The sequence below is a fragment of the Plasmodium falciparum genome, assembly GCF_000002765.6.
Source record: "Plasmodium falciparum 3D7 genome assembly, chromosome: 11".
Lineage (NCBI taxonomy): Eukaryota > Apicomplexa > Aconoidasida > Haemosporida > Plasmodiidae > Plasmodium > Plasmodium falciparum.
The window spans coordinates 1,227,184-1,245,000 of NC_037282.1; the positions used below are offsets into that span (position 1 = coordinate 1,227,184).

At 19.8% G+C, this 17,817-nt stretch overlaps 4 protein-coding genes across 4 annotated transcripts in view; 1 reads left to right on the forward strand and 3 right to left on the reverse strand.

The window, feature by feature from the left end:
* Positions 1-36: 36 nt before the first annotated feature.
* Positions 37-4,767, reverse strand: PF3D7_1131800 (oxysterol-binding protein, putative; the record flags this gene model as incomplete). The annotated part of the gene is made up of 1 exon (XM_001347962.1): positions 37-4,767. One exon carries the CDS (start codon positions 4,765-4,767, stop codon positions 37-39), a length of 4,731 nt encoding a protein of 1,576 aa, XP_001347998.1.
* A 2,110-nt stretch (positions 4,768-6,877) lies between these two features.
* Positions 6,878-9,208, reverse strand: PF3D7_1131900 (conserved Plasmodium protein, unknown function; the record flags this gene model as incomplete). The annotated part of the gene is made up of 1 exon (XM_001347963.2): positions 6,878-9,208. The coding sequence occupies one exon, from the start codon at positions 9,206-9,208 to the stop codon at positions 6,878-6,880; it is 2,331 nt and encodes a 776-aa protein (XP_001347999.2).
* A 3,508-nt stretch (positions 9,209-12,716) lies between these two features.
* On the forward strand, positions 12,717-15,365 carry PF3D7_1132000 (ubiquitin-like protein, putative; the record flags this gene model as incomplete). The annotated part of the gene is made up of 1 exon (XM_001347964.1): positions 12,717-15,365. The coding sequence occupies one exon, from the start codon at positions 12,717-12,719 to the stop codon at positions 15,363-15,365; it is 2,649 nt and encodes an 882-aa protein (XP_001348000.1).
* Positions 15,366-16,042: 677 nt separating this feature from the next.
* Positions 16,043-17,817, reverse strand: part of PF3D7_1132100 (RNA-binding protein, putative) — a gene marked incomplete at both ends in the record, with an annotated part of 3,393 nt that continues 1,618 nt past the window's right edge. The window contains one exon of the mRNA XM_001347965.1: positions 16,043-17,817. This exon is cut by the window's right edge and continues 1,618 nt beyond it. Coding sequence (XP_001348001.1) covers positions 16,043-17,817 — 1,775 coding nt within the window.

Consider the following 17,817-nt stretch of genomic DNA (forward strand, 5'->3'; position numbering starts at 1 on the left):
ATTATTATTAATACATTTTTAATCTTTTATAATATTTTAAAATATATCGGGTGTGTCGGAGAATTGATTTTTATCTTTGGTTATCCAATATTTATTATTAAACAAATAGATATCTCTATCATTAAATATAGGATCTTTATGTTTGTAAAACCATTTAGGTTCATATTTATTTGTATTATTAAATTTTTTTGCGTTTTGTCTTTGTTTATTTTCTAATCTTTGTTTTTCATTCATAGCAACCTCTATATTACCATTTTCATAGTATCTTTGATCTGGTCTAAATCTACTATCTGTACAGGCGATAGCTGCTCCTTTATCTTTATCATATTCTTTTGTTATTTCGTTTAATTCAACAGTCATATAATTGAAACCATAATATTGTTCTGAGTTGTGAGGTCTTTTATGTGCTTTCCATACACATATAGAATTTAAATTTTCTATATTATTTTCATATAGTTGCCAATCAATAGTATTAATAAATTCATTCAATGTATTTTTATTATAATGATAAATATTTTCACTACCATCTTCATTAAAAAAATAATTATCATATTCTAATTTCTTCATATCTTTTACATATGCAATATATATTTCTTGTGACCATTTCCCATAAATAAAAAAAATTATGTTTTTATACCTATCACAAACTACACCTCTAACATTATGAATTTCTTTTTCAAACCATCCTTTTCTTATATATTTAACGATTGAAAAGTCTCCATTATTATGATTACGTATTATTATATTCCCGTGGAGTTCAACCCATAGCTTTCCAAATATTACATTGTGGATAATCATATTTGCTCTTTCATATGTGTAGTGTTCTTGATCATATAATAAATGGTCATCATTATTATGACCATTATTATGACAATTATTATGACCATTATTATGACCATCATTATCATCATCATTATTATCATCATTATTATGACCATCATTATTATCATCATCATTATTATCATCATCATTATTATCATCATCATTATTATCATCATTATTATGACCATCATTATTATCACCATCTTTTGTGTTCTTACATGTTCCTCTGTCCTTATAAAATTCTTTCCTTATAGGGGGCATACAATTATTTCCGTTCTCCTCACTTTGCATATTATCATTTAATAATTCATTTTGAATTTGTTCGCTTGTATCATTTTTTGAATTTATATCATTAGACATTCCATCTGTGTGTATATATGTATCATGTGTATGTTTCTTTTTTCCACAAAAATTATAATTATTAATCATGTTTGATTCTGTATTTCCCTCCTTCACCTTATTATTATGAATATTATTATGAATATTATTATGAATATAATTATTTATTTTTTTTTCCAAATTATTTTGAGACATCATTGTTTTCTTGTACTTAAGGATCAGATGACTTGATCCAGGCATCGTGACCTCAACGGATTTTCCCAATATATGAACATTAGCCATAATACTTGCATAATTTTCCATATATTCATTATGACAATGATATGCTGTTATAGGAGGGTGATGAACCACCTGCTCTGATATAAAACGAAACTTTCTATGTGTCAATTCATATGTTTCCCCAAGTAAAGGATTAAATGGTTTATACGTTCTTCCTATGACTGAAGCGTATGGTGATATAGTAAATGCTGTTACAAAAGCTAATCGACTTGTGCTTTCTTTTTCATTTGACGCATATTTTAATAAATATATATATTGAAAATCTTCAGCTAATCTTTGAAGAAATGAAGAAGGCTCATTTAAATATATGGGCATACCTATACGCGATAAATCCTTTCCTATGCAATCTTTTAAAAGAGACCACATACTAATTTTTATTTCTGTTCTAGGGCTCGGTAGTTTTTTTCTTCTCTTAATACTTTTATCAGTATATATTTCGATATCTTTAAAATTTAATGCTTTTATATTTTTAGAATTACACGAAGGGATAAGTGAAAAATTAATACTTTTCAAATGATTATCTAAATTGTTTTTGTCATATAAATGATTATCACAAGGGCATATATCACATTTGTGATTATCTCTATATATTGTTTTATTCTTACTCGTGTCCTTTACACAAATATTATCATTATTGTTATGATCATCTTTATTATTGTTATGAACATCTTTATTATTGCCATGAACATCTTCATTATTGCCATGAACATCTTCATTATTGCCATGAACATCTTCATTATTGCCATGAACATCTTCATTATTGCCATGATCATCTTCAATCCCCATTCGTTTGCGTATTATATCCTTATCCTCCACACTGTCATCACACACAAAATGATCCTTTTTATAAACATCGCATGTTATTAAACCGTCCCTCACATCGCCAAGAGCAATATCATCCTCTGTACTCACCGTATTCCTTTTTGTTTCATTAATATTTTTATTATTCAAAATTGTTTTCAGAAAAACATCTGTTGTACAATCCTCTTGAATGGTAGTTATATTATCATCATGATCACTAGATTTTGTTTTTATATTTAAACTTCTTTGCTCTGATGTTTGATGTGAAAAAGTTTTTTCATTTTCCTGATCATTATTAATATAATTATAATAATGTTCATCTATATGAGCATTCATCTTTTCATTTTTATTATTAATAGTACTATGTGTTGTTAACATGTGTTCATTATTATAGGTACGATTTTGATCTGGTATGTTATTTGTATTATGCACCTTTTTTATTTTATCTGAGTTTTCATTCTTATCTCCCTCACTACTATATAAGCTGATAGAGTTTTTGGATTCGTCTTCAAAAACGTCATTTGATAATATATTTTTATCATAAATAAATTCATCACAATCATAAAATAAATCCTCTTGCTGTTGTTTTTTCTGTTTTATTTGTTTTGATGAATTATACATTTCTTTATCTTCTTCTTCTTCGTCCTCTTCACTTAAAGTAGCACATTGATAAAGTTGAAAGTGTTTTAATTTATCTTTTATTTCTTCTTCCATATGAGTAAGATTATTAATTTCTTGGGATTTTTCAAGATAATAATTTTGTTTGGCTAAAAGTTTTAAAGACTGATTCATATATTTAGAATGTATGGATTCTTCCTTTAATAATAATTCGGTACATTGTATATATTTCTCTATAATAATATGAGCATATTGTATGGAAAAGTATAGTTGTGATAATAAGGAAAGTAATTCATCACTTTTTATTTGTAAATTATTACCATTACTAAAATTGTTATTAACATAATCATTAGCATCACCAATCATGTTGTTATTAACATCACCAATCATGTTGTTATTAACATCACCAATCATGTTGTTATTAACATCAACAATAATATTATTATTAACATCACCAATCATGTTGTTATTAACATCACCAATAATGTTGTTATTAACATCACCAATAATGTTATTATTAACATCAACAATAATATTATTATTAACATCACCAATAATGTTATTATTAACATCAACAATAATATTATTATTAACATCAACAATAATATTACTATTAACACCCTTTTTAATATTATTTTTTAATTTTTTATTTAATATAGATCTGGCTTGATAATACTCAGAACCCTTTAAAACATCCGTTGTCATTTCCTTGAGAGATATTATATTCTTCATTAAACATAAGGTTGGACTTTTATCTTCAAAATCTGTTGAACTAATAAACATATCTTCTAGATTATATTTTTTATTATAACTATTCATTTTTTCAATAAATTCAGATGTATCCAAGGTGGATGATGATGATGATGATAATTTTTCAACATTATCATCTTTATAAAAAATATATTCATTTGATTTATATTTAATATTTGCATTTTTATTTATCTTACTATATGATGACATATTATCATTGTCAATATATAAAGGACTTCTATAATTTTTATCATGTGACATACATATATCTTTTCTTTCATATGGCACATCTTTATCATCCCTTTCGTATATCACATTTTTTACAATATTATTAGATTCGTCCCCTTTTACATTTTCCTGAATTTTATTAACTATAATACAATCAACGTTTTTTTCTTTTTCTATTATTTCTTTATTATTATTAGACAACTCCTTTTTTGTTTGATTGTTAGTGTTCTTTATAGGATCATCCAAATGTTGATCTTCCCTTTTAATACATTTGGATGAATTTTTAATAATATTTTTTAAAAATAAAGAATTATTAGACATATTAAATGTTTGTACTGCATCAGGTATATTATGATGTCCATTTTTGTTTTTATAATTATTACCATTAATATAATTTAGTTGTGCTTTTTTAAAAGAGATATACCATTTATGTTTATCTTCTGGTGAGTTTGCTTTTAAATATAACACACCTTGTTCGTTTGTATCGATTTCAAAATGTAATTGATCATCTGGACATACTTTAATTTTACAATGTGTTAATACAAAAGACTCTTTCGTAGGAGAATATTTATCAAGTGAATATCTTAATAATCCATTTTCTAAAATAAAATATCTAGGTCTATAACTTCCAATAATATTAGTCCATTTATTTAACCATCCTTCATGTATAATTTTTTTATCTCGATAAATTTTACTTTTGTCTATATTATTATATAATGATCCTGGTTTTGATTTTCTTTTCTTTATATATTCTTCTTCATAATTATTATCATTATATTTTTTTTCTTGATCTTTCTTATTATTATTTTTTTTCCTTTTTATATAATTTACATTATTATTATTTATCGTATTATCTGAAGTTTTATTGCTACCTAATGAATTACGTTTCTCTCCAAAAATTTTTATATTTAAATACTTACCACCTATCATAATTTTCTTTTTATCGTTTTTTTTTTTTTTTTTTTTTTTTTTTTCAGCACTTATAATGTATTCATGATTCAATTTTTTCTTATATATATTATATTATATTATATATATATTATATATATATATAATATAAAATTAAAATGAAGATACAAATAAAAATATTAATATGAATAATATATATGAAATGTACATAAATTTAATGCGACATATATATATATATATATATATATATATTGTGTTAAATAATTATATTATACTCTTTTATTATTTTGCTTTCATTTTAAAAAATAAAAAAAGATAACACATGCTAATTAATTCTTCTTTTTCTTTTTACTTATTTATTATGATTTTTTTCTTTTTTTAATAAACAACAAATTATATAATTAGAAAAATAAAAAAACAAATAAGTAAACACACATATATAATATATATATATATATATATATATATATATTATGTAGTTGTATATAATAGACCTCAATATATATATATATATATATATATTTTTTTTTTATATGCTGATTTAATTTTTTTATATATTTTAATTTTTTAACATATCGATGTATTATACACCTTACGTTGATATCATTCGCTTATGATCTTATCATTATATCATTATATCATATTTTTTTTTTTTTTTTTTTTTTTTTCTTATTTCACACTCATAACATTACATTGGTTTAAATGTGAAAATTCGGAGAGGTGAGAAAAAAAAAAAATATATATATAAATATAAATATAAATAATATATATATAAACAAATAAATAAAATAAATATATTATATATGGAACAAATAAATAAAATAAATATATTATATATGGAACAAATAAATACATATATTCATATATATATATATATATATATATATATATATCCCAATGTGAATAAATCATCTTATAATAAAAACCTCATAATAAAAAACCATATTATAAATTTCAAATGTATTTAATTATATAAAAAAAATTAAGCATCATAAAATAAAAATATATAAATATAAATATACATATATATATATATATATATATATATTATATTTTTAACTTTTAATTCTTGATTTTTTTTTTTTTTTTTTTTCTATATTTTTATATTTAAATGTTACATATTTTATATTTATTTAATTTGGGTTAATCTTTTCTTTATTTTTTTCAAAAAAAAAAAAAAAAAAAAAAAAAAAAAACATTCAAATGTACTAAGTTTCATATAATACTTTTTTTACACAAAATAATTGGTGAGAAAAAAAAAAAAAAAAAAAAATTCGAAAGAAAAACAAAGAAATGAAAATTTTTACTTTAAATTATAAATATATAAATAAATCAATAAATAAACATATATATATATATATATTATATATTTTTTAATATATATTAATTTATATATATTTATATAATAGTAAAATTATAGTTATAAATTTTCAAGATAAGAAAAGAGTTCTTTTTCTAGGTTCCTATATATTATATATTAAAAAATTAAAAAGGAACTTAAAAATTGATCATAATATTTATTATACATAATATAATGTATAAAATTTAAATATGCTTTTTTTTAAAATTTATAAAAATATTAATTATTAATAATAATATCTTTATTTTCCTTTTTATTTAATACTATTATTAAAAAAAAAAGAAAAAAAAAAAAAAAAAAAAATTAAATTTCACAAATGTGGATGTGAAAAGGAAAAATTCTTATTCTATACTAATATTTATTAGTATTATATATATATATATATATATATATATATATATATGTACATATTTTATAACTGTACTTTTTTATTATCCAATATTATATTCATCATATTGAATATTTTATAAACATAAAATAAAATTTATTTGTTTTTTTTTTTTTTTTTTTTTTTTTTTTTTTTTTTTTTTGTTATGCCATTTGCTTTATATATTGATCCAAAAATTTTAAATATATATATTATATAAAGGTCTCTTTTATATAATAGATTAATGGATATATGGCCTTTTGAACAATATAAGAATACCACATAATATATTAAAAATATGTAGACGTTTTAATAATATACATTTTTTTAATATGCATCCCTTTGATTTATATATTAATTTATTTGTAAATTTATTTTTATTTTTAATTTTTTTTTTTTTTTTTTCATTTCATTAGAATATCTACATTTTGTTTCTTTTTATTTTTCTTTTTACTTTTCTTTTTATTTTTCTTTTTATTTTTCATTTTACTCTTCATTTTATTTTTTATTTTAATTTTTTTTTTATCCTCCTTTTTTTCGTTATAATTTTTGGAGAGACGAGTATATGGATTTTTTTTTTTTCCTTTTTTTTTTTTTTTTTTTTTTTTATCGGATAATCTGATGTAACGATTAGAATGTGTTTTGAAATGAAAGAAACATGGATAAGTTTGTGAGATATGATTTGTACAAATTTTTTTTTTTGAATTACTCCAATTTTTGTCTTTCCAATAATATATAATATAGAAAATAATAAATATAATTAAAGAGGGTACAATGGCTGTAATCAACAGAATAATATAATGATATTTTAAATTTCTACATGTTGTACAATTTATATGTTTTGGTAATAATTTAGTACTGTCAACTAATGTATATATAACATGAAATATATTTGAATTGTTTATTTGTTTTTTTATTTGTTTAATAGTTATATAAGTATATGATTCATTTTGTTCATGAGCTTTTCTTTTCTTTGTCGACAATTTAATATGTATAATAATTTCACGTATATTCATTTTAATTAATACATTATTAATTAATTTAATATCTATGCCCTCTCCAAAATGTCCAACTACTTTTATCATATCACCATCCTGATATTTTAAACACCCCCCATAAAAATGTATATCATATAATGAGCTAATATATGCAAAATTTTTTAAAAAAAATTTTTGTAAATGGCTAAAGGTAAATTTCAATTTCTTCTTTATTCTTAGAAATATATGTAAGGATAAATCTTCATATTTCTTTTCTTCTTTTGGTTTGTTGTGTTGCTTATCACCAAATATGTATTTTGATGTAATGAAGGAGGTATATTTATAATTATCAAGAAAAGTATCGTCCTTATAAAATATATAATTCATAAAAATGTTGTACATATATTCTATAGTAAAATGAAAGTCGTGTATATCATGTGCGGGATTATTTTGGTATGTATGGTTATCATGTTGTCTAGGTGTGTTATTATAACCATCACTTGGATTATTATAAACATCACTTGTATTATTATAACCATCACTTGTATTATTATAACCATCACTTGTATTATTATAACCATCACGTGTGCTATTATAATAATTCCCTTTATTTTTATTATCATCATTTTGCGCTGCTGTCTCCTTGTTTCCTTCAATATTATTACCTATCATCATCTGAATGACAACCTTGTCCTTGTTCATATTAAAATATTCTTCTGTAAATTGATTATTTATTTTTATATTTTCATCTATGGTATATAAATTATGTTTATTAAATGTAGCATATCCTATTACACGTACCGGAGGAATATATACATTCATTAACTTGTTCAACAAAAAAGATAACTTTTCTTTACCTATAACATTTGGATATAAATGTTGTATATGTTCGTTTATAATATATTTAAATTTATTTTCTATATTTTTTATTATATCATCATTTATTATTTTTATATCATTCATTATTTGTACATCTTTGTTTAATTCTCTTAACTCATTATTTTTATTATTATTTAATTTTATATTTATTTCTTTTGGTTTTGTTCTTTCCTTTTTCTTATTTAAAGATATGTACATTAATATACCATCATTGTTTAGAGATAATTCATATTTCATTATCTTTCTTAAATAATTTAAACTCATCCACTGGTTTATCGTATTTTCATACATCAATATTAACATATTTTTTCTTTCATGATTATTAAATAATGAATGGTAACTTATTATTATAGATACATATAAAATATCTAACAATAATTGTATCTTTTTATAACTTTCTTTACAATTTAATGTTTTTAATTCATAATCAAATGGTAGAAGAGATAATAAAGTTATTCTGTTCCTATTTTTTCCTACTCTCTTTTCAATCTCAATATTTATATTATTATGTTCATATAATTCCTTATATCTTTTATCTTCTCCAATTTTTTTAATTTCTTCATATAATTTCATATACATTTCGTTTTGATGATTCATGCTCATACTAAGCATTATCGTTTCAAAAGATTCTTTTACATCTCCTAAATGTACATGCTTATTTAAATATTGTACTTTTATAAGAAATTTTACAAATACCAAACGGAAAAAATCATAATCATCTTCATAAAATGTTTGGGATAATTTATTGTTGTAAAAGCTTCTTGTGAAGAAATTTCTTTCCTTCATATTCCTGTTCATTATGTTATACTTATCTTTAAAAATGAAAATTGTAGTGGTTATGTACACCATGTAGTACATAAAGGTGATCATATTCATCATAACCACAAAAATAAAATCAAAAAAAAAAAAAAAAAAAAAAAAGAGTAAAATAGGAGAATAAATAAATCAAGCATGAGTAGCCCAAGAATAACATTAATATTTATATTATTATAGGAGATGATAACATAAATAGGTTGTGTAATATATTATTTAATTTAATCATTGTAATCGATTCATATATAAGGAGATGAAAAAAATTTATATATATATATATATATATATATATATATGATAGGATGTAAAAATTTTATGTAGACATATATAATCAAGGGTCCATTTAAAAATAAATTTACGAGGCATCAATAATAATTTGTTACACCCACATTAAAAATTTAAAAAAAAAAAAAAAAAAAATGCCATTAAAAGGATAAATATTATATTCCTTATAAATCATATTTGTGGTATGTATTTAAGTTTTTTAATTATTAAGATATATATATTTGTTTCCTTTGACTGACTCCATTTTAGTTATATATAAATAAATGAATAAGTATACGTGACAAAAAAAAAAAAGCGTCCCACTATAATAATAAATTTTTAATGCAACAGTTATAGGAAGATTTTTTTTCTACAAAAGTAAGTTCGAATCATTTTCTCTCTTTCTCTTTCAAAAAAAAAAAAAAAAAGATGGAGTAATATACATATATATTGCATGCAGAGAGTATTTATAATATATATATATATACATATATATATATTTATTTACTTATAAATATTACGTTCAAATATTAATTACAATATATACTTCTATTTACAATTATTTTATATAATTTATACATAAGAACATATAGTGAACCATAAAAGGGAGAAAGAGAAAAAAAAAAAAAAAAAAAAAAAAAACAATAATAATAATAATAATAAAGTAATATAAAATAAGATGTTGTCTTTTTAAAAAAAATTGTCTTTTTATATTTTCATGCTTTCCCCTTTTTCTTTTTATATTTTTTCCAGATTACAGAATTAATATTTTTCCTCAAGGGAATAAAGGAGAAATTTTTCTTCATTTTATATAAGCAAAATTAAATACAAGGGAAAATGTTTATATATAGAACAGACCAATCAACACCACGTTATAGTTATATATAAAAAGAACAAAGGTATACATACGATATATTTTTTTTTTTAATAATTAGATAATGTTCGTATCATTTCTTTTTTTTTTTTTCTTAACATATAGAAAAATTTTCATTCGAATAAATTGCACACATGACATCCGTTGTACAATCATCATAAAAATGAAGAGAAAAAAAATATATGAATAAATAAATAAATAAATATATATATATATATTGTTACATATTCTTATTTTGCTTTTATATTTTCGCTTGTTAAATTTTTCCTTGTTCTTTTTCTTTTTCATTATTTTCATTACTATTTAAATTTGAGGAATATCTAATTATAATTATTTAATAAAAATATCCCATTTTGAATTAATTCAAAAAAATGACTTCCTTTTTTACCTGTCTTTTTTTTTTTTTTTTTTTTTTTTTTAATTTTACCTGACTTGTTAATGTAATATTTATCACGTTTAATAATTTTTATAAAATGATAAGAAAAAAGATAAGCAAATATATTTAACAAGAAATGATAAAATAAATAAATAAATAAATATATATATATATATATATATATATATATATATATATAATAAAACGAGGTGATGATAAGTATACACTATTATATAAATTTTCATAACATCTTTGTTAACATATATAATTTTTTACCAACTTAATATTTAATTATTTTATATATGCTTTGTTAATTAAGGGAAGGACATTCTTCATCCTTATAGATATTATAAATAAATAAATAAATATATATATATATATATATTTATATTTATATATTGGTTCTTTTTCTTTAATCCTATTGTAAAACTTATAATGTACATTTTTTTTTTTTTTTTTTTTTTTTTTTTATGTTGTAACCACAATGCATTTTTAAACATATAAAGTGAAGAAAAGTAAAAAATAATCAAATAACGAAAAATATTTGTAAATCTCTTTGTTTTTTTACTTTTCTACATGATATTGAAAAGAAAGAAAATTATTTCTAAAGTTAATACTATGATAAAGTTTGATTTCTTTGTATAGAGGTATTTCATTATATGTTCTTTTTCATACACATAATAAAATGATTTTTTTTTTATTCTATTAAATGATGTATAATATTGTATATATGTATATATAATAATATATGTATATATTAAAATTAAAAAGATAAGAAAAATTCAAAACTTTTATAAAAATACATTTTGAATTATGTATATAGGATTATAAACACTTTTATTACACCACTTTTTTTTTTTTTTTTTTTTTTTTTTAAGTACATATATGAAATATTTTTTTGTTGTTTTTTTTTTTTTTTCTTAATTAAAGATGTTTCTTTTATATAATTAAAAATAATAAGAAATATAAGTTTTTTTTTTTTTTTTTCCAAACTGTTTGATAAAATTATGTTATATATATATGAATATATGTATATTTTTTTTTTTTTTCCTTCTTTATATATATATATATATATATATATATATATATTATATTATATTATACATGCATAATATTATATAAAGAAAACATAATATTATTATTAAAAGGAAAAAAAAGCACACACAATATTACTTGAAATATATATTGTAAAAATATATAAAAAAAAAAAAAAAAAAAAAAATTATATTTATACATATATTATTTATTTGTATACGTATGTTATTTTAAGAATACAAGAAAAAAAAAAAAAAAAAAAAAAAAAAATTATAATAAAAGAAAAAGAAAAATAATATAAATAAATATATATATATAATATATAATTTTATAAATAATTTTTTAATATAAATAATAAAGCTGTTTCAACGTATTATATTATATATATATATAAATATATATATAAATATATTTATTATATTAACAATGACATGCAATTCTTAATCCTTATAATATATTATATATTTAATATATGTAATATATATATAATATATTTTTTTTTCTTTTTAGAAATATATAAAATATATATATTATTATATATATATATATATATATATATACATAATTATTAACATATTTATATATATTATATTTTTTTCCTCATTTTTTGATGAATATTTTTACAATTTTATAATATATATATATAATATATATATAATATATATATAATATATATATAATATATATATTATTATTTATTTTATTTTTTTCATTGATTTTATATATTATGTTATGTAAGAAGCTATATATAGAAACATCTTATATAATGATCATTATATATATATATAAGAATTTAAATGAATATTAAAAAAAGAAAAAGTATAAAAAAAAAATAAATAGTGAAACTCAATTATATATATATATATATAAATATATATAATAACATTATTGTATAACCACAATTTTATTATAAAACTTTAAAAAGAATTTTTTTTTTTTTTTTTTTTTTTTTTTTTTTTTTTCTCAAATCCATTTAGTGAAAGATTATATTATTTTCTTCCAAAAAGAAAAGAAAAAAAAAAAATATGGCAAATTCAATGGAAAAAAATGAAAAGGAAAAGGTAGATGTCCATACAAATAATATTGATCTTAACGAATATAAATATGTTATAAATAATTCACACAGTTCTGATGAAGGTGAAGAGGATGTTTCATCATATGATGAGAATGATAACGAGGAATATACAAATGATGAATTAATAAAAGAAGATGATAGTAATAATAAAAGGAATAAAGTATTAGATACAAATAAATATAGAAATAATGATATTATAAATCATAATATAAATGGTCGTAATGGTTTGATAAATAATAATGAAGATATTAAAGATATATCAGAAGGGACCATGAATAAAGAGGATAGTTTAATATGTGATAAAGATAAAGAAGAAAATGTTGAGATACTAAATAATAAAAAGAATGAGAAATATAATAATAATAATAATAATAATTGTAATATGTTTAATAAGGATGATAATATATGTGTTAAAAAAAATAGAGAAGGGTATGAATTAAACCATAAAAATAAAAACATTGTCGATAATAAATATATATATGTAAGATTAAAGACAAATGATTGTAATAATAATATATATAAATGTCGAATAGAAAAAAATATTAGCGTTAAAAAAATGAAGAAAGGATTAAATAAAATATTAAATAATAATAATGATATGAATTATCGAATTATCTATAGAGGAAGATCATTAAAAGATATTGATGAAATAGCTAAATATAATATAAAATTTAATGATATAATATATGCTATAAAAGTTCATAAAAAAAAAAATGGAAATGATGTAACTCTAGATTCAGGTATTACAAGTTCACAATTAAGTACTTTGAATGATGAATATAATGAATATGGTAAATATGGACAAAATGATGGTATATCAAAATTAATATCTAATATGTTTGATAATAGTGATTTTATTAAATCAATAATGGATTCTAATAAACAATTAAAAAAGTTAAGAGAACAAAATTCTGATTTAAATCATATTTTAAATGATTCTCAGACTTTAAAACAATCTTTTGAAATGATTAAGAATCCATCTTTGATGAAAGAATTAATGAAAAATACTGATAGAGCTATTAGTAATATTGAAGCCATACCTGGAGGTTTTAATACATTAAGAAGAATGTATCATAATATTCAAGAACCAATGTATGAATCTACAGAAAAATTAATTGAGAAAAAGTTAAATAAGGTTAAACATTATGATTTAAATTCTACATCACCACCTACAAGTCAAGCCTTTCCTAATCCGTGGGCTTCAAAAAATACCAAAAATAAAAATAGCATAAATAATAAAAATAATTATAATTTAAACAATTTTGAAAAATTCTTCCAAACAAATGAGAAGACACAAAATTTTAAATCAAATTTATCAACAGATAATAATAATAATAATAATAATAATAATAATAATAATAATAATAATAATAATAATAATAACAATAATAACAATAATCATACGAATAGTCTGTTGAATAATCAAAATAAATTATTTTTTGACAAAAACAAAAGGGGAAGTAATAATACAAGTACTAACAATAATACGACACATAATATTATGAATAATAATAACTTGAATGATCTTATGAATAACTCCTTTTTGAGTAATTCATTGTTTCCCTTATTAAATAAATTACAACTTCCACAAACTAACAAAAATGTTAGTAATAATAAAAATGTTATAAATGGTAATAATGATTATCAAAACAATTTGACAGATGAATATAAAAATAGCACACAACATGTTCATAATTTAGCGCATACTAATAAAAATCAAAATGATACCTTATCCACAAATAGACTAACGAACAATAATAAGGATAATAAATTAGATGAAACAATAGAAAATTCATCTAATATGTTAAATAATTTGTTAATGAGTATGAATAAAAATTTAAATATGAATTCCACATCCCCGACAAATAATACATCAAGCGATTTGATGAATACTATAAATATGATAAATAGTTTAAGTAATCTTGGTAATTATAATACTCCTTATGGAAATATTGTAGGTGAAAATACAACAACAAATAATAGCAAAAATTATGCTCACAATAATAATAATAAGGATAATAATATTGATAGTGCTAGTGGTAGCATTCCTCCATATTATATGGATCAGTCTTTTTTTATGGAAGCCATGAATTTTTTAAGAAATACCACAAACAATGACATTGTCAATAATAATAATAATAATAATAATAGTAGTAGTAACAATAACCGTTTTAATAATGCCCTGTTCAATAACACGCCTCTTAATAATAATTTCAGCAATTTTATGAATGTACTTCAAAATGTGGGGGCAGGAAACGGATATATACCAAGTGGGCGTACGAATAATACAAATGAAAATCAAGCACCAAGAACTATTGAAAATGAAATAAAAAATGTAGAAGAGAAACAAGAAGGAATACAAGATACGCTTAAAAGTACCGATATATTAAATATTAAAAATAATGATACTAATATAAGTAATAATATTAATGGAGAAGCAAATGACCACAATATATACTCAGAACAGTTGAATTCATTAAAAGGTATGGGTTTTACAGATGTCGAAAAGTGTTTAAAAGCTTTAATTAAATCAAAAGGTAATGTAGAAGGGGCCATCGATTTTTTACTATTAGATGAAAGTAATGTGAATGAAAGTTGAAGAGGACTTTCATAAATAAATAAATATATATATATATATATATATATATATGTTTATATATATGTTTATATATTATATTTATTTATTTTTTTTTTCTTTTTTTTTTTTGCTGTTATTCTTTTTACCTATATATATAGTTTCATATGTGAATTAATTTTTTTCAATATGGATAACATTTTATGATTATTGTATTATGCATAAAAAGGTACAATTTTTTCTTTTTTGAAAGTATACATGATTTTATATATATATATATATATATATATATATATATATATTATAATTGTTTTTTGTTATTTTTGTATATATTTTTTTTCATATCATAATATTTGCTTCTTTTTTTTTTTTTTTAATAATTAGAAAATTAAAAAAGAAAAAAAAAAAAAAAAAAAAGTCCATGAAAATAAATGTAAAGATTTTATTTTATTTTTTTTTTTTTTTTTTCACGTTGAATTTTAAGATTATTAGTTATTATATTAAAGAAAGAAAAAAGTATGATAAAAAGTATGATAGGTATATAAAGCATTTTGTTTTAAGATAAATATTTTTTATGTTTTAACTAATATGTAATAAAATAAATAAATAAATATATATATATATATATATATATATATTGCTATTTTTATTGGAACAAATCTATATATGAAAGTATTAATATTTTTTTTTTTTTTTCTTTTTTATGTTTGGATTTGGTGTGTTATGTTATATTTACAAGAGATAAAATGATTTAGATATTGGTATTGATATCCTATCCAGAGACACCCGTTATGTGGGCATTTAACTTTAATATTTGAATAATATTTATATAATAATGCTAGAGTACCTTTGACATTTTTATCAAGTTTAATAATTTTGTCATTAAGTATAATATTACAATTAGGGCATTTAAAATTTGGTTGGTTTATATTATTCATAATATAATTGGCTAAGCAATCTGAGCATGAAGAAACAAAACAGCAAGGGAATAGAATAGGTTGATAAGATAAGTAGATTTTACAAATACAACAATTAAATTCTTGTATATTAATTATTAAAATAGAAGAAGGTATTTTTAAAACTATATCATCTTTTTCTTTTTTTGAATAAGAATCTTTTTTGGCCCAAGTAGCTCTTACTTTACTTCCACGTATTTTAATTAATCCACATGTGGCAGCTGTTAATGTTTTTCTAGCCTCTATATTTGTTGAAAAACGTACAAATGAATAACCTGATGTAGCAGTCCATTCTTTATTGGGATGTCTAGATTCTTTATCACATACTACCATAGTTAAATCAACATTTCCAAATTGACTAAATACATTCATTAAATCTTTTCTTGTTGTATTAGGTGGAACATTAACAATTAAGGTATATTTAGCAAGTGATTTTTTTTTTTTTATTATTATATCCTTGTCTTTTTTTTTATGTTGTAATATATTGTTATAATTTTCGGGATATATAATATTTTCCTTAAAAGGGGTATTATCATATTCTTCGTTTATATTATCAAAAATATAGTTATCATATGTATGATTCATATTATTATTTTCTTCAAAACAGGATTGACTTGTTATATATTCATTATTATTATCTCTAAAATCTTCATCTTGTTTATCATTTAACAAATTACATAAAAAATTATATGTTTTCATGTTTTCAAAAATATTCTTTTTATTGTTTTCTTCCTTAGATAACAATTCTTCATTTATACTTACACATGAATCACATAAACAGTTGTCTAAACATAGCATATCATTTAATTTATTTTTATTATCATACTCATCATTAACAAAAACTAAAGGCTCCTCATCTTTTATATATGCCAATGGTGAGTTTTCTCCATGTATATTACTTTCATTATGTAAAGGGTATATAACATTGTTTGAATAATTGGAAGAAAAATTATATTGTATATCATTATAGTTACATATACGATTTTCAGACAAAATGGATGATTTATCGCACCACCCATTGTTATAATTATAATAACAAGTATTACAATTATTTTTTGCATAGTTATTACTATCCATATAATTATTATTATCATTATTATTATTCTTATCATCATTTTCTTTTATATGTGCAAATATTTCCTTTTTATGGAAACCTTTTACCATTTTTTCATCATCAATATTGTTAATATTTATGTAATCATTTTTATGAGTTATATTATTCGACAGGATGAACTCATTTATATTGTCCTTAATATTTTCTTCTTTTTGTATTATTGAATTTTTATTTGTATCAACATCTGGTCTTTTATTTTCTTTTTCGTCAATTATTACATCTTCCCTTTTGAGTATATAATCATCATCAATCAATATATTTTTATCTTCAGAATCGTGCAATATTACTTCATTAAGATCATTAGGATATATATTTAAATCCACACATGGATTATCCAAAGAATTTTTTTTATTATCTTTTATGTTGTTTTGTAAAAAAAATGGGTACGATTCGTTAATTGAAGATG